A 22,337-nucleotide genomic window follows, 5' to 3' on the forward strand; every position below is an offset into this window, starting at 1 on the left:
TATAAGATTAATCCTCCATATCTGCACATATTGTTGGCTATTTGTTGGAATGTGTATATGCAGTTTATTCTCTAACTTCTATTTTCTAAATTCCTAGCTTCTCCCAGTATATTCAGTGGTGTTTTATTGTCCAGAGGATCCATAAATATGTGGTCCCACACCACCACATGAAGAAAGAAATGCTCTGATCCCTCAAAGTCAGCTGGTTTACAGAGAGAAACACAGCAGAGAGATCAGCTATTTTAATTAGTCTAGATAAGACACGCACCGGCTCTCAACTTTAAGAGTCCATTAAGCAGACTGTACAATTCTAGCCACTTAATCAGGCTTGATTTTTCTAAAGTGTGCAGTCTGGGTTGCTGGAGGTTGCTGATACTTAGAAAGCAATACATGTCCTGAACAGTTGCTCATTCCCTTCAGGGTTTCCAATCCCAATTCTCAAGTAATTTTGAACGGCTTGTAGAGAATTCTAGTGCTATAGGATGGCTCTCTTTAAATAAAACTTGTCAGTATATTGGGCTTCTGTTGCAGTTAAGGGGCCCTTCAGCACAGCTGTCAGTCACAGTCAAAACAACAGCTGCCTTCACAACAGAGCTAGCCTATCTAGTGATTATTACTTACAGTTATAACTCAAATTTGTGTCTGTGGACAGGAAATCTGTGTATGAGTTTGCATGAAAATGTATAATACAAACCAAAAACAGTAGTGGATTGTTACATCACTGTAAAAGACAGATGGAAAATTGTTGGAATAGTACTGTTCTGAATATGAAAAGAAACAGAACTTTCACTGCAGGGGGAATTTTGGCACTATTAGTCAAACTAATAACTAGCGATTATCTGGCATTTAGGTTGCGATGACAAAACAAACTTTTCTCCATTTAATTAGGAGATAAAACTTTCTTTTTCTCTCTTAACAGTCTCAAGTCGTAGAAGAGAGTTGAAGCCTTTGGTCAAGACCAGGCCGTTTGCTTTGGTGGATGGAGTTAGGAGAAGGCTGAGTGATGTTTTACAGGTGAGTTTTTGTGCTCTGTCTAATAACAGAACAGGACATTAGTCATATTTAGTAATCCTAAACATATCAGGACTCTCATTAAAGGGATAGTTCACCCAAAAATGAAAAGTCTTATAATTTACTCAACCTCATGCCATCCCAGATGTGTATGACTTTCTTTCTTCTGCAGAACACAAAAGAAGCTTTTTAGAAGAATATTTCAGCTCTTTTGGTCCTTACAATTAAAGTGAATTGTGGCCAGAACTTTGAAGGTCCAAAAATCACATAAAGGCCACATAAAAGTAATCCATAAGACTCTAGTGGTTAAATCCATGTCTTCAGAAGTGATATAATAGGTGTGGGGGAGAAATAGATAAATATTTAAGTCCTTTTTCATTATAAATATTCACTTTCACATTCTGAAAGAGAATACTTTTAGGAAATAAGGACTTTTGATCTGTTTCTCACCCACACTTATCACATTGCTTCAGAAGACATGGATTTAACCACTAGGGTTTTATGGATTACTTTTATGTGGCCTTTATGTGATTTTTGGAGCTTCAGTCTGGTCTGTTTTTCTGCCAGAAATTTCAGAATTTTCTGTTTTGGGTGAACTATACCTTTAACTCAGGGACTGTTACCAAGGTTTTGAAGTTACAATTACATTTATGCATTTGGCACATGCTTTTATCCAAAGCTACTTATAGTACATTCAACGTATACATTTGATCAGTTTGTGTATTTCCTGGGAATCTAATTCTTGACTTTGGCATTTACAGTGCCATATGCTAGCAGTTAGGCCACAGGAACACTCAGAAGTGGTTAGAACAGATAGTAGCTCAGGACAATCCATAGTTGAGGGCTGACTACAACAGATATCATTCAGAGTAAAGGAATGTAAATAAATCTGTTCATAATTCTTTCAGCTTTCTTGCTCTCACAAAATGAAAACGTTTAAACCTTTTTTAATTTTTTTGTTGTGAGTCATGACTCGTGTTTTTCAGCAAATCTTGTAATAAATTCATGGAATTACACTAGTAAGTGCTGCTTTCAGCTGATGATGGATTTTTCCTTTACTAGTGGTTTCAACATGAGTCTGCATTCATGCCTCGGTGAAAAAAAAACATCATCGTTACTGGAACAGGGAGTAATGGGTGTGTGTTTGTGGACCGGTGAATGGGGGAATTCTGCAGAATATGACTTCAGAGTTGCTCTCAGCTGCACAGGAAGTGTCTGTCCCATTAATGTTGCCTCCAGTTCCTTTCCTCTTAGATTATGTTTTGTGTCAGGAAGCTTTCAGCTGAATATGTCAGCACACCTTTCTCCAGGACGGGAAAGATACAGACACCAAACCCACCCTCCCTTTCCTAATCTTCAGTTATGCATTCATAGGCCTATTCGGAATCTGCACCCGCAGAACTCTTCCGAAAGCTCCGTAGTTTTCCGCAGAATTTGAATAACCATTCACAAAGTTCTACAAATTCCGCACCCCTTGCATGTTAATTTTTTATAAATATTTTGGCTAATTTAATTTAACACATTTTACAATGTGTTGTAGAGGATTAGTTCACCAAAAAACTAAAATCTTGTCGTCATTTGCAATAGATGTTAGGCAGAATGTAGGCTTCAGACATTATTGATAAAAGACATGGCAGAAGAGTGGAATTAAACAGAGTAAATGATTTTGGGGTGAACTATTCCTTTAATCAGAATTCAGCAGATTTTCCTCAAAAATCAGCACAGAATATGTGAAATCAAAGTCAGCAGATTCCATCTAAACCAGAATTTGATTTCTCTCAAACTTTATTTTCTTCTTCACTGTGTCACTCCTCTCTGCAGCATGATGTCAGGAATGCTGATCTGGGTTGCTAGGTGATTCACTCATTTTTGTGATAATGCATTGCACAGTAAAGCAGCCTCTCTCTGGCTGGCTGTGTGAATCACAGAATCCGAGGCAGCTATGGTCTGTTTTTAGCCTTTTTTGCCATGGAGAGAGGAAAGGTGGGTGTTAGTTTGGGTGTGTGCATGTTTGTATGTACAGTATATGGGTGTTTCTGTGTGTGAGGGTGCTTTACTGACCTTTTCCCTTGACTATCATAAACATTTACCCATGAATACAGACCATTTATTACAACCACTGTCCTCAAACTGCAGTTTCTTGCAGATCTTCTCACCACCCAGAGGAATGCAAATTATCCTGATACAGCACTCATAGTTAATAATCATTCTCTCAGACAAATATGATGGAGATGAATGTGCCTGTAATGTGTTTGCATGTTTTTAGGACCATGTCCATCATGTCCACAGTGAATGTTAAGGTGTCTTATCCCATTCCCATGAAAGAGAGGAATTTGTGGGTGTGTGTATAAGAGGAAGATGTGGGTGTAAGAGAGTGTTCACTTCTGTAATTAGAATAGCAAATTAAATCTTACATTGGAAAAACATTTGTGATGTTTAAAGCTGAAGTGTGTCATTTTTTCAAATGTTAAAATACTTTGACCTGTATGCAGAGACAACTAAAAGCAAGTCATTTGTAGGTTGATTTTGTAAACACTGTAGCTCTGTGGAACTATCAAAACATTGCTCTGTTTGTTTGAGAATCCCGTCCTGGGGTACGCTTCCCAAAAGCATCGTTAACTAACTATGATCTTAAGTTCCATTGTTACCAACATAGTTCAGCATTTGGTGTTTCAGGAAACTGTAGTTCCAATGAAGAGTTGTGTGATTGGAACTACAGCTCTCCACCTGTGGTTAGAAGTATAGTTTCTTGTTGGTTTGCTGTGTAGACATAATTTGACTTCGCTGAGGTTTTTATATCTTTTGTTCCATATATATCTTTCATTTTGTCAAGACTTAAACAATGTTTACATGCACTAAAAAAACATCCGACTCCTTGAGTTCTGAAACGTCACGTAAACACAAATGCAGCCATTAAAATGATCAAAGGCTGTTAAGAGAAATCAGTCTAACACACATGGTTTCTTTTTGAGAACACTGCTTATGTGTACATGTTAAAGCATAAGTGAAGTTCTTTTATGTTTTTGAATAGTGCGTATGTGCTCAAGTGCATCGGGGAACCATGAAGTCTGATATAAAGGTAAACCCTGTAGGGCTTTACTGTTTGTTTAGATCAGTGTTACTATCAGAAATAATTAATAATTATTTCTTTAGTTATTAATTAATATTTAAATAAATTAATTGAATCTAACTCATTAAAACCTCATATGGGGCTCCAGTAAATGTAGTGCGCTAAGTTTTGGAGCGGGTTTGGTTATTACCAATAATTCATTATCAAAGATAATTATTAAAATCAATAGAACATTGATGAGAATCAATGTTAGCTTTTTTAAATCCTTTTAAATCAACAATTATCAAAGATAATCACTAATCATTAACATCGATGAAACATTAATTAATTGAATCTAACTCATTAAAACCTCATATGGGGCTCCAGTAAATGTAGTGTGCTACGTTTAGGAGCGGGTTTGGTTATTAGCAATAATTAATAATTATCAAAGATAATTATAAATTATTAAAATCAATAGAACATTGATGAGAATCAATGTTAGCTTTTTTTAATCCTTTAAATCAACAATTATCAAAGATATTTACTAATCATTAACATCGATGAAACATTAATTAAAATTAACACTAGCTTATTGATCATTCAAATTCAACAATCATCAAAGATAATTATCAATTATCAAAAATCAATAGAATATTAATAAGGATTAACATTGACGGGGCACCACCCTGGAATCAGGGACTAATAACCAGATAGTATAACAGTCTCAATATTAGATTGTTTTCTTAGGAAAATCGACATCCGAAGAATATCGATTTTCAGGAGAAAAAACCCAATGAATGAAGGCTTGAATCCGAGCACTGACATCCCGTCAGTATGACACAGGTGTATGCAAAACAAACCAAAACACTTCTCTTTGTAATATAACAAAGTTTATTTGCAGTAATATCAATTAATAATTAATACAATGCAGTCAATAAACTTCCAACTTCCAACTACAAACTAAACAGTGATATGATTAGATATGGAAATCAAAATAATCCTATAACACATGAGGGTGTGTGTGTGTGAGAGAGCGTGTGTGAGAGAGCGTGCGTGTGCGCGTGCGCGTGCGTGTGCGTGTGTGTGTGCGTAAGGAGGGACGCGCACAAAATGGCGGACGTGACTCTCGTGGAGAGTATGTCACGCGAGACTTCCGGCCAGAGAATATGCGTCTACACATGGCAAGCAAAGTTGCTGAAAGCAAATCCCGGAAGCATTTCAGAGGTATTTCTACTCCTGATGATGTCATGGTTGAGGTGCGTTCTGTCGTGTGCCTCATCCAATAGGAGTTGAGAGTTCGATCCTTTAGTGAGCAAGGCTTCATGGGATTTGTAGTCTGTTTTGGACTCCCTTTGTTTGATTTTGACGCGATTTTTATCAGTAAAATTTATGATTTGGTATGTGAGGGGCTGAGTTAGGTTTTATGACTGTGTTAGGCCTGCCTTTGTCTTCTATCTGAATACATGAGGCCCAAGAACCCTTCAATTGTAGCACAATCATCGTCACATAGCATAGTGCATGCAGCTTTCGTGTCTTCAGCAGCTTTCGCGCATTAAACAGCTTTCTGAAGTAAGTGTAAATGAGCTTTTATAATTTAATATCCTCAAAAAGGATCACTCCACTCCCTGCGTAACGTCAGTAACGACAGCTCTATATTACCAGTTACCACGTGTATCTGCTTGTATGATAGCTTAGGGACAAAGCTATTATCTTTATCATGAAGCTATCTACTAGCCAAAAAATGTGTCCGAGAATGTTTGTGAGGGATCGCGCACACATGCATGCATGTGTGGTTAGTACGAGAGAGAGAGAGAGAATAAAGTGACGGCCCCAAAGCCGGTTTCGCGATCGTGGGAGAGGAAGCAGCTGTTAGATTATCACTCAGAGACGCGGTGGACGGCTCGTAAACCATCCCGGTCTTTGATTCTTTAATGGATAAACTCAGTTTGCCAGTCTCACCCGCGATGGCGGAAATGCACAAAAGTCCAATGTAGTTGGACCACAATACAGCAAATCAAATTTTTGATAATTAATACCCGAGTATTAATAATGAGCGGACATGGCGGTCCGTAAACTGTACAAGCAATAACCTTGAAACACAAGAATAACACACTATAATATTCTATCACTGCCCAGACGTAAACCTCTTACTTGAATCGCATGAGGATGCAGAATGTGTGTTCATCCGTCCTTTAACTCAGACTCGGTTTCTCGAAGCTTGGGTGATGACGGGAGGCTGTTTCCTCGCTCTGTCGGCGGGCGGTACGGCTGCTGATTCTCAGCGGGCTGGTAGAGAAATCAGCGATGTTGACTTGATTGAAGAGGGAAGAGAAATCTTTTCTCTTCACTTCTGTAGGCAAACGGATGAAGATGCGGATTGCTCGGCGGTCTCCTTCGGATCCGTTAGAGTGTTCGGTGGAACACAGAGTAATCTCAACTCGTCCAGCGAGATGGAGATTGTATGGCCACAGTTTCAAGTCGGACGTTATTTCCTTGTGCCACGAGGCTGCACCTGAGAGCAGCGATGAGCTGCGTCTACACATGGCAAGCAAAGTTGCTGAAAGCAAATCCCGGAAGCATTTCAGAGGTATTTCTACTCCTGATGATGTCATGGTTGAGGTGCGTTCTGTCGTGTGCCTCATCCAATAGGAGTTGAGAGTTCGATCCTTTAGTGAGCAAGGCTTCATGGGATTTGTAGTCTGTTTTGGACTCCCTTTGTTTGATTTTGACGCGATTTTTATCAGTAAAATTTATGATTTGGTATGTGAGGGGCTGAGTTAGGTTTTATGACTGTGTTAGGCCTGCCTTTGTCTTCTATCTGAATACATGAGGCCCAAGAACCCTTCAATTGTAGCACAATCATCGTCACATAGCATAGTGCATGCAGCTTTCGTGTCTTCAGCAGCTTTCGCGCATTAAACAGCTTTCTGAAGTAAGTGTAAATGAGCTTTTATAATTTAATATCCTCAAAAAGGATCACTCCACTCCCTGCGTAACGTCAGTAACGACAGCTCTATATTTTTGAACTAACTTGGTTCGAACGATTGATGTGCGAAATACTTTCTACAGTTTCGGGAAACAGTCGTGACTAGCTATTTAAGTTTTCCAACGATGTATCGTACTATGGTGGTTAAGCAATGAGTTATGTAGTAGTGCGGTAAACGCACCCAAACTGACATAGCAACATTGGCTCAACCAGTGGCGTGAGGTTGGGGCGGAATCTGTTTCAATGGCAGACGCGGGGAGTGTTTAGAAATCTTTTGGAAAACAGTCATAATTGCAGTTCATTTTAATGACGCTAGTGGTGCAGGGATTACTTCAGATTTAAAGACCACATTGGAGATTTTGTTGATTTAAAATAACTAGCAAAGTTTAAAAGCTCTAAGTAATATCAATATGACTATTTGTGTGTCTATGTACTCTTCAGTAAAGGCATCATACTGACTTGTAATGCACTAACACAAAAAACTATGAATTCAACATTAATAAATGATTCAAAACCACACCCATCACATCCAAGCAGTTGACGAACAATCCCCAGCCTCCACCCATCCTCCCCTTCCCTTACCTCCCCTTCTTTTTTTTTTCTTCTACCTCAGCTACCCTCATTAAATGTACCCCACCCAGCATTCATATTCTGCTGAGGTCATCGTGCTGCGAATGGCATGTGCTCAGGGACATTACCTCAGAGAGAGAGAAAGAAAGAGAGGGAGAGAGTAAAAAAGAGTGGCAAATAAAGAAGGGGAGAAAAAAGGGTGGGGCAAAGGAAAAGAACAAGATAGAGGAAGACAGAAAAAGAAAGGGTATAAGGGAAAAGTCATGGTGATTATTCAGGGACAAGGTTAAGTTAAGTTAGGTTAAGCAAATTGTGCATGAATGCCACATTTTTTTCTTCAACTTCAAAGAGCTTCTTGAGACACCTCTGTTCTGTTCTATTCGTTGCGCTGCGTCTAGCTTTTTTTTTTTTATAGCACAACATGTTCGGTCTTAACAGCCCCTGAACCGGCCCCAATTTTCTGTCTCTCTTCACTTTCTTATACACTTAAAAGGAAAAAGCCAATAAATGGGGAAAAAAAAAAATATATATATATAATTGTTTTTATTTTTTTAAATTACCCTTTCTCTCTGATCTCTGATTCTCTCTGATCCTGAATTTTTGTTCCCTCCTTCTCAAACTCACTCTGTTGACATCTCGTAAGCACACATGCACATATACACCCAACCCTCCCGTTCATATTTGCTTCAGTCAACAGTTTGACTTGGCTCTGCTTGTTCAGAGGCAAGTGATCCACCCGAATACAGTCAGCTGCAGTCTTTTCCCAGGAGTTCATAGTGAAGAAGCTCACCAGAACCATCTGATAGCAATAATTCTAAAGCCCTCAAATAGACATTTATGGTTTGGTAGGAAAGAACAATGAAGAAACTGTGTCTGATGGTTAAATGTGGACTTTTGTGAATAACCCAAAGATCTGATCCTGAGAGAAAGTGTATGTATGGGTGTGTCATGCAATTTCTTAAATGACTGCAGATGCAAGTTAAAGAAAAGTGATCTGATGATGTCACTCTCTTGACCCTTTGTTGAAGCTTTTCAGGACCTCCAGAATGTCTTTAAGGTAATTTAAACCTCTCACAGGAACTGGATGAGTACAGAGAGAGATATGTAAGAGATAGTGTTTTTGGTCTGGTGTGAGGGGTGAAAATAAAAATATTTGTGACATCCAGACATCCCTTTTTTTCTTTACGATTATGGCATAGTACAAGCCTGTTCTAAAACCTTGCCAGTAATTGAATGTCAGTTATCATTAATGTAAAAAAGTTTACAGCTATAATGGCAAATAATAATGATTGATTTGAAAAACTGTTACCACTGGGATAAGTTGAGATCTCTCAAGTGTTAACTTGACCTTCAGCATTCACATCCCAGTTAAAAAGCCTCCTCAAAATTGGGTGCCAGCAGTGTTTCAGGAGGGGAGTTGTCCTCCATCGACTGCAAAATTGCATCCAGGTCTGACTCCATTATGAAATGGAACGCCCCAATTTCACAACCCAATCATTTACAGATGGATAAAATCAAGTCTTTTCCAACTTTTTTTTTCAATGAATATCTTGTTTCACTAAGAAATAAGTTCCATTACAGAAGTAAAATCGGTTGAGAATGCCATTTCATGTTGACTTTGATCAAATGCTTATGCCAGTTTTAGATTAAGTACTTTAGTGCTTGTTAGTATGTGTTTGTTGTTTTTGGGGCTGTCAATCAATTTTAATTGAATTAATTTCATCATACGACATTTAAAAAAAAAATGCAATTAATCACATATATCAATAGTTGCAGAAAAAGATAAATAAAAATAATTCAATATATAATGATTAAATAATTGTATATAATAATAAATATAATAATAATAATTAAGATAATTAAGATACTTAAAATATACATTACATCATATTAGCAGACATGCAAAGCATTGATTAGGCAATACAAAAAAGTTGCTTTAGAATGCAGTGTATTGTTTATTTCCATGTCATTGAACACGCCTATAATTGGCCTACAGTCCACAGCCGTCAAGGCAGATGCTTCTGAAGCATCTCACTTTGGATGTGTCTGTCATAAACGTAAATTTTGGACGCTGTGTCAAGTTAAACGTAGTTTAAAATTTTGAAAAACTCATCTCGAGACCTCTGCCTTCAAAGCTGCATTCTGTCCATCTGTGTTTTTACAGCTATGCGTTGCCTGTAAAGCTGGACTTGAGACTCGTAAAAACATTAAAGGTGGTACTTCAAGCTAGAATTGTTCTGGAGGAAAGATTAATTGCGTTCATTTTTTAATGCATTATTTTTTATATATTTAATTGCACTGAATTAACATGTTAAATCGACAACCCTAGTTGTTATTCTAACGGCCTCATAAAAAACATGGCGCACCTGTAAGAGACACTGAATAAAACAGACACGGCAACGGTCAAAAATGTCTGTTTAGTAGATCTTTACATACAAAAACAATTAAAAAAAACACAAATGGATGCAGAACTTGTTTGATATCAACACCCCCTGAAGACTACCTGGGAAAAGAAAGGGAAAGGTCAGACTAGCTCACCTCTGCTGCCAGAGAGAGAGGTGCGACTTACTTTGACTAGCAGAGAAAGAGCTCAAATTGTACTATTATGGCTGTCATGGGGGGATGTCATGTAGACCCACATTTATTGGCTGAGAGAGAGAGAGAGAGAGAGAGAGAGAGAGAGAGAGAGAGAGAGAGAATTTTTTACTTCTGGTTCCAGAAGTAAAAAAATCCCATACATTTTTTTCCATAAACTAATTTATTTTCAACTATAACTTATAAACATTTAAAGATTGACCTACCTTGAACTCAGAGGTTGTTCATCGATGGTATATGCTTCTGTTGAAGCCATCAGTCTGCATTATTTCATCTTCATTGTTTAAAAATCTTTTAAACATATTTGATAGTGGAATTTTCTGGTGAACAACTACAATACCCATGGCCCAGCAGAGAAAGCTTCACCAATCAGAGAACCTCAGCCAACAAACCCCATGAAATGAGCCCAAGTGCAACCATCCACTTCCATGGCATACTGTGAATGGCGCAATTGAGTCGGTCTCCCTTCACCTTTTTATATATTTGTACATATCAGAATATTTTGCAATAAATGTTAAATATATTGTTTCTATAATTATAATCAACAACCTAAAATCAATAATTTTTTTATATTTCCATTGTTATTTATTTAATGACATTATTCGCAATGCTTCATGGGATTGTAGTTCATGCCGCCGTGAAAGATGCTAAGTACATAGTCTTGTTCCACTGTCTTTTTGTCTGATTTAAAAAAATGTTTTGCCTCAAAACAAAGTTTGTAATGTTGTGATTTACCCTGGAACTGGTTGGTTTGGTTCATGGCTTACAAACTCTTTTATGGCGGATTTTATGAAAAGTCTATGGAAAAAATGAATGGTAAAAATAGTTCTGGAATCCAGACAGCTGAAAAAGTGGGCGGGCACTGTTGCACTCTATTGCTGGCTTCGAGTGGATCTGGGAAGCTTCTACTGCCTTCGAGTGGATCTGGGAAGCTTCTACCTTCAAGTCTGGCATTAGTTATTATGACACGCATTCAAAAGGGAAACCAAAATACGGAAGATGCCAAACTTAAATACTTAAAGAACGACTGAAAAAGCTGTTTCTGTTGTACCAGACAATAAGCAAAACTAAACGCACCTACATCACTTTTAAACAACCTATATGATTTAATAATGCCTGATACGCACCTTCCAACATCACAACTAAGCAACTCTGGTATCATCTAGAATTCCGAGTGTCCATTTTGTAAATACAACTTCGCATGGTCATGTCATGTGCTTGAAATTTGTAATTACGATATTTCCGACTCCACTTGAAGGACACATTTAATGTGAGATGGTCCCATTACCACGTTTGAAAAAAGCAGGAAATAGCAGCAGCAGTGTAACAGGAAGCTGAGTGGGGTTTCACTTTTTCATCAGGCTTCTAAATGTGTATGTCTATGTGCCAAGGGGATGTGATAGAATGGCAGGAAAAGGTGCTTAGAATAGGAAGTGAGATGAGAAAAAAGGACAGAAAGAGTTTGGAAGAGAGGAAGTCTGTTTATAGCCCAGTTCTCTCTCTAAAATTCTATTTCATACTATCATCGCCTCCTCTTTCCCCCTGTGTTTCCCTGCTCTTGTGCTGATGACTAGTTTAGATAAAACAAAGACACTGACACTAAAATGTGTGAAAGATTCTATCTTTTTGTGTCAACCACACCTGTTTAACCCTAAGGTTTTAGTAAAACCAGTTTTTAATCCACTTATACACTGGTCTCACATTTGTAACTAAGCTAATTTGTCTTTGGTTATGTAGTTTGTTTATGTGTTATCTGTGGTTTAATGTGAAAGAATCTGGTGTTTCTTTGTGTTCTGGGAAGTGGTTTACCAGTTCCTGTGAGGAGTTAGCTGGTAAGGGATTACTGGGTTTTTAGTGGTCCCACACTAATCACAAAAATGCTGAGAAACAAAACTCGACATCCTGAGTAAGCAAAAACGTTATAAGATAATATCAAGTTAACACTATCCTGCAACCTATTAGTACTGAAACAATACAGAAAATACAGAAAATAAAAAGAGGCAATTAAAGACATATAGGAAATACAAGGTAAAATAAATGAAATGGATGGGGGATAATTGTAATAAATGTCTGTCTCTCTATCTCTCCAGAATGGTCACCCTGATAGACTCCAGTGTGGTTTAAAAGTGGGAACCATCTTGTATATACTGGATATGAAGAAAAACCAGTAAGTCAAATGTATCTACAGTATCTAGCATCTATTGAAGATGTCATCATCATATATGAACATTTGACTGTTTGGGCTGAGCCACTCTTTTACTGTATCTTTCTGCAGAGATCTTTTGCCAAAGCCACCTAATGTGTTTTACTACCTACCAAATGGAACCGGGGTGTCCATGGAGCAGAATCCAGTGGTGAGTGGACTCCTCTATGTATGGTAGAGCATTTTTATTTTGTAATGTCAAATCCAGAGCTCAATGATTTTGTACTGTATTTTGCTTTGGATTTACTTTGGTTCTCCTTCACCTTTCACTCTTTTTCTGTCATCTTTCTCTGTCTCTCTTTCAGACCCACTGTTACTATCATGGCTCAGTGCAAGGTTTCTCTCAGTCCCGTGTGGCTCTCAGCTCCTGCTCTGGATTGCGGTAATATTAGCTTTTTTTTCATTTTTCTCTCTGTATAGCTCTGTGTTGAACTTCCTGTAAGGTATATAAATGAATCATAATTCTAAAACCTTTTAAGGTTAATTATGGAGCAGTAAACAATAAGACCAGCGTATGACCATTGTACAGAAGGTTTCACAGGCCATGGTGTTGTAAAACATAAAGAGCTTGTCAGGAGAAACTTGTAGATAGAGGAGAGTGTGAAAGTGATGGAGGGAATGTGAGAAAGGATGGCTGTGACCTATAGCTGCTGTTTCCTCTGTCTGTAATTCCTGACAGATTATCAAAGGCTGTTGACCTTCACCCACATAATCTTTCATTTTCCTAGTATAAACTGTTCATAGATTTGAGATCTTGGCAGTTTTGTGCTTTGAGAATGTTTTCTTTGCCGAGCAGTAAGTCATAATCAAGTAAAAGTGCTTAGATTTTCTCACCACATCACTTGTTTTATGAATTTTATTTTGCTTGTTGATTGCAAACGAACATACAGAAACTAAATAAAAGATGATGCTTATATTTATTTGGTGTTATTTAATGAACTAAATGTTAAGCATCATGTTGGAACTGTGGCACAGTGGGAAGTGCCTGTGCTCTTGACACAGAAGCTCATGGAAAAACAGGTTCGAATCTCAAGTCTTGATCCTTTTCCCCCCTCTCTCTGTCTCCCTTCTTAGTCCTGTCTTTCTCCTGTACATAAAAAGGGGCAAAAACCCTAAAATAAAATCAAAAATCTAAAAAAGGAGCATCACATACCTCAATGTGCAGAGTAAGAGCAAAGAGTAGTCACATTAATATACATATTATACATACATAATACAATGTATACTAATGTGTACTTTAATGCATTTTTTCATTAGAAATCCTGTATTTACTGTGCATTATCACATTGAGAATCAATGGGTTCATCCAGAAGCTAAAAAATGTTGCTTAAGGTGCATTTTGAACTGTTCTGAGACTAGTGCAGACAGACAGCACACTAGAGGTTAAGTCATTCACTAAATAGGAAGTAAGGGGCCATCCTATAGCTTTCCTATGTAGCTAAGTGCATTCACTCCTAAAATCCAATCAAAAATTACATTTCAGGCTGCAGATAATGTTTGGACCACTCAGCATGTTTGGCAGGCAATGGAAATTAATATACAGATTTAAAATGTAAAAATAAAATTACACATTATACATGGTTGGCAGTGATTGTATGATGCTGGCCATTATTTTGAATCACAATTAATTATGCTAATTTCTGATGTAATGTCTGTAACGTCTCCAAAATGTGAATAACCAACACTCCTGGAAACATAATAAACAATTTGATGATAAAAAAAATCTGACTTTCTATAGCTTGGTATTATTTAAAATTTCACAACTTAGTCCCACTGTCCACATATGTGGACATACATTTTTAGGAAACATATTTGCTCTAGAATTTTTTTTATTTATTTTTTGGTATGTTTCTTAGGGGCTGCTAGTTACAAATCAAAAAGGGAAATGGAAAATGCACACAGCAGTCACGCCCAGGTCTCAGGAGGTTAAATAAACAATTTGTTTGATATATTATGCCAGTTAACTGCACAAATTGACCTAAAAAAGAGCCAATACATTTATTTAAAAAAAATAATCATATGTGTTTGTATCAGATGTTTGTGTGTGAACTAGGGCTGAAACGGTTAGTCGACGTTATCGACAATGTCGACAGTAAAATTCCACAAAAAGTTTCATTGTCGAATAGTCGTTTGATCTCATTTAATGTAACGTGATCATCTAAAATTCTATTGATGGCGCAAGAGGACACTGCAGCTCGCGCCTGACTGAGGAGACGAAGAAAACAGCTCGCAGTCCAGATGCACTATAAACTTTCCAAACAGCTACAGGTGATGTAGATCACAAAGTATGAGGGAATAATAAAAAAATACAAAATAAGTAAATACAGAAGCACTCTCATTGTGGAACAAGCGGAGCTGGAGCTGCCGCTCCGCTGAAGCAAATCTTGTGTGTCGAGCGTTTTTAAAGGAAACATTACATCTTTAATGCAGTTATATTTAATGCATTATAGCTTTATTAAAGTTCCTATAATAAGGAAGCAGGTCAGGTAAATAACTACAAACTCCGAAACTGGCATTTCTCTGTGTGGTCAGCTCCACTTCTATGAGTTCTCGATGTGTCCCGATCTAAAGGGGAGAGATTGAAACTGCACCCGGCTGATGCACACTCTGTCATGGGGACGCTCATCCCTCAGGCGCGCGCGCGCTTAATGCAGCTAGATTATAACATGATGGCTCGCCACTTATTGAATCATAATATGCATCACTGTGCATTTCTTATCGTGATGAAAATTAGCAAAATGCAGCTTTATTAATAAGAGAGAGTTTGTTTTTTTGTGAGTTAAAGATGGTTTGAAGTGAACAGAAAGTTGAGAGAGGATAGTCTTCACCCCATTATACATTGCAACAAAATACATTTTGATTTGTTTTTGTTTTGGCTTGTTTTACAATATAAATATCTAAAACTCATTTAAAACAACGTACATTTTCTTTAGCAGTTGTACTGCAGAAGAAAAAAAATTTATCTGAAAATGTTGAATATAATATTAAAAATAAAAATATTTTAAAATATCTAAAAATCCTTAAAAAAATGATGCATTCACCTGAGCAGCAGCATATAAAATATTTAGACTTGCTTTTAGAGAATAGATCTCGAATATAAATATATTTAGTCTTTACTGCACTCGCAGAAGTATAACCAAGTGAAAAAATACACTTATATACAAAATACACTTATATTTATGATGCATTCTCTTAAAGTAGTCTAAATATCTTATATGTTGATTCTCATGTCAATGTATCTTTTTTTAAGGATTTTTAGACAATTTTAAAAGAAAAACAATACAAATACACTTGATAACAATAGGATTTTTTGCAGTGAATTTTTTACTGAATTACAGTATATATTTTTTCTTTAATTCAGTGAATGTCATTTAGAGTTATTTTTAAAAGATGATTTTGTCCTCTTTATTGTTAGCAAGCACGTTTAATATAACCTTTTAAGTCGGGGAACAAGCTGAATAGTCGGTTAAGAGCTAATGATTAGTCGTTGCAATAATCGCAGAATAGTCAAATAATCGTTCTAATAACCATTAGATTAGTCGATTATCAAAATAATTGTTAGCTGCAGCCCTAGTGTGAACATTAACATGATAGTACAGTGGAGGCATTGTACTTTGCGTTTAAACTGCATAAAAAATCATACTCTCATCTTTGCAGGGGAGTGATCGTCATTAACGCCACACTAAGTCTTGAGCTGCATCCTGATGAAGAAGAAGGTGATAAGGATGAGGAGGGGAGTGGAGAAATGAAAGAAGGATTGATGCATGTGATCTACTCGACTCTCCAGCAAACATCTGAATATGGAGGCTGTGGAGTATCTCACACCTCTGTTCCTCCCATTCAGATCATTCCACAAACACACAGGGTAAGTATGCTATGCATGTGTGTGTATTTTGCTTTATTTTTTATTAAAAATATATATTTTTGTCCTTATGACAATAAATAAATAAAACTTTAGGCATTTTAGATGAACTTCTGCAGTGAACATTCTTAGAAAAAAAGAGGTTTTATTTACAACCCCAATTCCAAAAAAGTTGGGACTGTATGAAAAATGCTAATAAAAACAAAAAATAGTGATTTGTAAATTATATTCACCCTTTGCTATATTGAAAGCACTACAACTACACATTATATGAAGTTTTACCTTGTGAATTTTATTGTTTTTTTGAAAATTTACAGTAATTTCAAATTCCAAAAAAGTTTTAAGGGCAATTTAAGACTAATAACAATTTGACGAGTTGAAATAACAAGGCGATGTGAAACAGGAGATGTTAAACAGGTGATGCAATTGTGTCATAGTATATATGGAGCCTCCAAAAACAGCCTAGTCCTTCAAGAGCAAGGATCATTTGAGACTTGTCAATTTGCCAAGAGATGCTTCAGCAAATAATCCAGCACTTTCTGGATAATTTTCAAATAATCCTGCGTGTGATTTCTGATCTCTCAGACATCACTGTCTTAAAAAACATCATTCATCTGTAATGGATATCATGAACATGGGCTTGGGATAACTTTAGTAAACCTTTGTTAGTCAACACCATTCACCGCCGCATCCACAGATGCAAGTTAAGACTTTACTATGCAAAGCAGAAGCCCTACATCAACACTGTCCCGAAGCACTGCCGACTTCTCTGGGCTTAGTCTCATCTTAGATGGAAAGTAGAACAGTGGAACCGTGTTTTTTGACATTTCAAATCGTTTTTTAAAAACACAGCCATCGTGTTCTCTGGGCCAAAGAGGAAAAGAACCATCCCAGCTGTTATCAGTGACAGGTCCACAAGCCAGTGTCTGTATTGGCCAGGGATGTGTCAGTGCCCATGGCATGGGTAACTTGCACATCTGTGAGAACACCATTAATGCAGACAGATATGTACAAATTTTGGAGCAACATATACTGCCATCCAGCACCATCTTTTCCAGGGATGTCCCTGCATTTTCCAGCAGGACAACAACAAACCACATCCAGCCCATATTACAAGTGCATGGCTGTGTAAGCAGAGAGTGTGGGTGCTATATTGGCCTGCCTGCAGTTCTGACCTGTCTCCAATTGAGAATGTGTGGCGCGTTATGAAGCACACCATACAGCAACGAAGACCCCATACAACTGTGCAGCTGAAGACCTACATAATGGATGAATGGGGGAAAGTTCCACTTTCTAAATTTAACAAACTTGTGTCTTCAGTGCCCAAATGCTTAATAAGTGTTATTAGAAGAAATAGTGATGTTTCACAGTGGTAAACACTCGACTGTCCCAACTTTTTTGGAGCGTGTTACAATCATCTGATTTGAAATTATTGTACATTTTTAAAAAAACAATGAAATTCACAAGGTAAAACATCATATAATGTGTAGTTGTAGTGATTTCAATATAGCAAAGTGTGAATATTATTTACAAAACACTACTTTTTGTTTTTATTAGCATTTATCGTACTGTCCCAACTTTTTCGGAATTGGGGTTGTAGTAGATGGTATTTTTAGAAGACAGTCTTTGACTTTAATAGCTTTTAGTAAGTTACTCGGTTTAATTTACTCACCAAAGCCAATTTTACTCGCATTTGGCACTTGGTGAGCATTCATTTTGGACCCTGCATACATGAGTATGGAAGTGTCTGTATGTGTCCATGAGTTTGAGTGTGTGTGATATGTTAATAAGTATCTGTACTTGTTTCATTGAGGCTGTTGTTCTCATGATCTTCTTCTGCTGTTGTGTGACAGAGTAAGAGAGACATTCTTTCAGAGACCAAATACATTGAACTTGTGCTGGTGGCAGATCATAAAGAGGTATGACAGAGCACACATGCCTGTGAGCCACTTATGCCCTCTGTTGGTGCATCCACAGCATTGTCACTACTCTGAACTGCTGTGAAATCTTTCTATATGGATGGATATGTACTGTTACAGTTTTAATCCAGCTTCCATTCTATTTGTGTGTCTTCCTCACAGTATGTAAACTATCAGAAGAATAATAAAACCATCATCTACCGCATGCTGGATGTCGCAAACCAAGTAGATTGGGTAAGTTTTAAATGTAAATTTCCATGTACTGTATAGAATGTAAGTTATTAAAACATGGGTTTCAGAGCTGGTCGAGCCAATGCACAAATTTAGTGTCAATGCAGGCAGAATAGAATCCAGCCATTAAGATTCATCAAGAGTCCAAAACTAGGTCTGACCAGCTAGCCTAATGTTTTGTATATGGTTGGATTATAAAGAAGTATATGTGAAAAAAAAAAAAAAAAAAAAACTTTTGATGCATATTCAGCAATTTGAAGAATGTAAACTCCCTTATTGCATACTCTAACACTCTTTTCACTCTTTTATATAAACACTTACATATACTAAAAGCATTAGTTAGTCTGTGTCCTGTCTAAATCTCTGTCTCTATTCTTCTGTGCTGATTCAGTTCTATCGGCCACTGAATGTGCGTGTGGCTCTGGTAGGGTTGGAGATCTGGAGTGACCAGGATAAAATCCAGGTGGATAAAAATCCTACTGAAACTCTAAACCGCTTCCTTGAGTGGAGGACGAGGGAGCTGTTACCACGACTACGCCATGACAATGCACAGCTGATCATGTACGTGAAGATGCATTGTGAAAACAATGTGATAATTTAAGATGCTATCGTTTTTGTAGTTAGGAACATAATTCAGAATTGCAGTATGTGTGTACTTATGTTAGGGGTGAGTCATTTGATGGGACGACGGTTGGCATGGCATCTCAGTCCTCCATGTGCTCAAAAGATCGATCAGGAGGAGTGAATGTGGTGAGAGAAATCTTACCTTAATGTTTCTTATAATAAAGCTTGCCATGTTAATCTTAAGGGCCATTCAAACTGAATGAGTTCTTGCTTTAAAATAGCTAGACGCGGTGCAAGGAATGGAAAAAATGCAGGTGTTTTAAGATGCGTTTATAAAAGTTGATGTTCTTTTTAATTGGCAAGGTGGGCTCTTTTTTTAAAAGCACTAAGCGCAGCACTATGCCATAAGTCATACATGCAAAGTCAATGGGCATTGCCAGGAAGTTTTGGTATTTTGGTGCAAGCATGCGCAAAGTCTAAGTACAAGTGGGTTTGGCAAAATTATGTGCGCAAAGTGCTAATGGGCTGGGTCAAGTGCAATTTAATTCGGAGGTTCTTCTCCGGCACTGCCTGCATCCTGTTATATAGTCCATTCCCTGTCAAGCACCAGTGATATAAACAAAGACAGCACATTCATAAGAAGTTGGTAGTGTGAATCGACTGTATGCAATGAATTAGAAGAATATAAATACAGACTTACATTATTTTGTGCCTTAACTGTGTCCTTGTAAAATGGGACACAATCCTTTTATACGCATGAAAAATGTGATTCTTGTCAGGATTTGGATTTATGCTTCATTAAATTATAGAAAATGTAGTATTATTGAATGAAAATATTATTAATAATTTTTATCTACTGACACACAAATCATGGCTAATATTAACAGTGATTGTATCGGAATGCACTTCACTTCTACCGGTTGATTTTGACAAATTAAATTAATTCATTGAAACAAGAAATTCAGGTTCAGTCTCTTTGTTTTGGTCATGCTCGCCCGCGTCCCTATGGAGTATGTGCGCGCGATCACGAGCAACAGGCTGCAGTTCACTTAACGGCCACAGGTGTCATTAATAACAAGGGTTTCTGAATCTTACATACTGCACCTTTAAACCAAATGTATTTCTAAATTCAAATTACAATTCAAACGAAATGAAAATATAATCAAAATTAAGTTGTCAAAACAATCATATAAAATCCAATTATTTTACTCTCTCCAACTTCTTCCACCAGCCCCTTTTCCAGTGACATAAAAATCACTCTACAGCAACAGGTGGAAAAATATAAATACGAATTAGATCATAAATATAACTGTAAATATAAACATAATAATAATAATTGAAAAATAAGCCATGACTTTTAGATAGTTTAACACAAATCTCATAAATATTTGTTTCATAAAACGGCTACAACAGTGATTGTCATGGACATAATTTTATGTTCCACTATATTTTCAGAGTTTGGACATGGTCTTTATTACCACCTGCTGGTGGAATCTCCAAACTGCAAATGCAGGAACTGATTTTGGACTTTGCGCTGCAAACAGACCTGCTTTTGAAACGTCTTAGCGCAATGACCTATTTCTCAGGAAAATAGCAAATTGCGCTTTGCGCCACTTCATTTACGTACAATACACCCTCACTTTGCGTGCATACACCCACAGATAGTGCAAACACTCTCTCCCACAAAACTGTCCTTTAACGTTCACACGAAAATTGGATAAGACGTTGCGCACAGTCGTAGCGCTGAGCATTGCACACTCACAAAAATAGAGCCCGGCATCTTAAAAATGCGGGACTTGTGAATGAGACGCTGAAAAAATGTGATGCGGTGCAGCAGTCAAAGAAGTTTAGTGCATATCTACATATAAAAACTATTTAAAAACAGTGCAGATGGTAATGCATGTGCAGTGTAAATGGCCCCTACACCTTATCCTAACCTTACACCCTGGAACAAGTTTCCAGTTTGTCTCTTCACACTAAATGCAAAACTGCTGCGCAACGCAGCACATTCACAGCCAAACAGAAGATATTTGATGTTTGATGTACAGTGATGAGGAACAGGATTTTGGACCAATGAGATTTCATATGGAGCAAGCCAGCGCAATGCAGCATATATAATAACCAAGCAATCTACAAAATATCGTGTCACTTGTTACTTGTCGCAGCTGGTTAGGACAAATAATATCAGACACAGTATTAGAAATTAATTTGAATTTTAGTCTTATTCAATCTCACAGTACACTATCACTTGCTGGCTCAACACAATTATGTGCCAATTGCAGACATCTAAATAAGTGCTTTTGATGAAAAGGGTGTTATTTTAGTATTTATACGTGTTTACTATTGCTTGGATCATAGGATCACCTGGTAAGTGTGTTGGGCGTAGCCTCTACGGTAGCGCATGAGCTAGGCCACAACCTGGGAATGAGTCACGATACTGTTGACCGACGCTGTCAGTGTCAGAATGAGCCACGTCTTGGAGGCTGTATCATGGAGCCCTCTACTGGGTAAGTTCTGTGATGACTGCAAGTATATGTGCGATTGTCTAGTGATAAATCATGCATTGCACAGAAATGTTCCCATGTGCAGGTTTATGCCTGGTCAGCTCTTCAGCAGCTGCAGTGAGCGGGATCTGTCTCTCAGTCTGCTGCATGGTGGTGGGATGTGTCTGTTTAACGTGCCTCAGCCGGAGAGTCTTATGGGAGGTCAGCGCTGTGGGAATCTGTACATGGAGAAAGGAGAAGAGTGTGACTGCGGCCTGCTGGATGTAAGAACCAACTTCCTGTCAACCTGGCCGCTATATGTCTGATCATGTTTCTGCTTAATTCGGTGGAGCTTACAGTAACTGTTTTATGACAGTATGCCTCATGTGGCTGTGCACAAATATGACTTACATTTATGCTTGTGGCAGATGCATTTATACTGCTTAAGCAGATGGCAGAAATACAAACAAAAACAAAAAATCATCAAGGCAATTAGAGGAATAGTTCTCAAAAAATGAAAATTCTATCAATATTTACTCACCTTAGTTGAGTCATTCCAACCCGTATGCTGTTGTTTTTTCTGTGGAACACAAAGGGAAAAAATTTCTGTGGAAATATTTTTGAAGAATCTACGCAGCTTTATTCCAGTTTATTGTGACTGTGTTTGAACGTCAGTAACATTAAAACATTTGTTGTTTTGTGTCTCATGACCAAAAATGTAATTGTTGGCACCATATTTAATTTCTGTAGATTGATTTGCATGATTTATTTGATTCAAGAGTATATTCAAGAGTATATGTAGTATAACTCCACATGACATAAAGGGATAGTTTTTTAATTCTGTCATCATTTACTCACTCTCAT

The 22,337-nt window shown here is 37.4% G+C and overlaps 1 protein-coding gene across 5 annotated transcripts in view; it reads left to right on the top strand.

Moving 5' to 3' along the window:
- adam15 (ADAM metallopeptidase domain 15) overlaps positions 1–22,337 on the top strand; it is a 38,585-nt gene that overhangs the window by 978 nt on the left and 15,270 nt on the right. For all 5 annotated transcript variants that reach the window (XM_051720289.1, XM_051720291.1, XM_051720290.1 and 2 more), the window contains exons 2-12: positions 920–1,014; positions 12,302–12,378; positions 12,487–12,565; positions 12,720–12,796; positions 16,072–16,279; positions 18,130–18,195; positions 18,358–18,429; positions 18,818–18,987; positions 19,092–19,176; positions 21,349–21,497; positions 21,580–21,757. In XM_051720289.1, coding sequence (XP_051576249.1) covers positions 920–1,014; positions 12,302–12,378; positions 12,487–12,565; positions 12,720–12,796; positions 16,072–16,279; positions 18,130–18,195; positions 18,358–18,429; positions 18,818–18,987; positions 19,092–19,176; positions 21,349–21,497; positions 21,580–21,757 — 1,256 coding nt within the window. The remainder of the gene's footprint in view (positions 1–919; positions 1,015–12,301; positions 12,379–12,486; positions 12,566–12,719; positions 12,797–16,071; positions 16,280–18,129; positions 18,196–18,357; positions 18,430–18,817; positions 18,988–19,091; positions 19,177–21,348; positions 21,498–21,579; positions 21,758–22,337) is intronic.

This window comes from Myxocyprinus asiaticus, chromosome 16 (genome assembly GCF_019703515.2).
Source record: "Myxocyprinus asiaticus isolate MX2 ecotype Aquarium Trade chromosome 16, UBuf_Myxa_2, whole genome shotgun sequence".
Classification (NCBI taxonomy): domain Eukaryota; kingdom Metazoa; phylum Chordata; class Actinopteri; order Cypriniformes; family Catostomidae; genus Myxocyprinus; species Myxocyprinus asiaticus.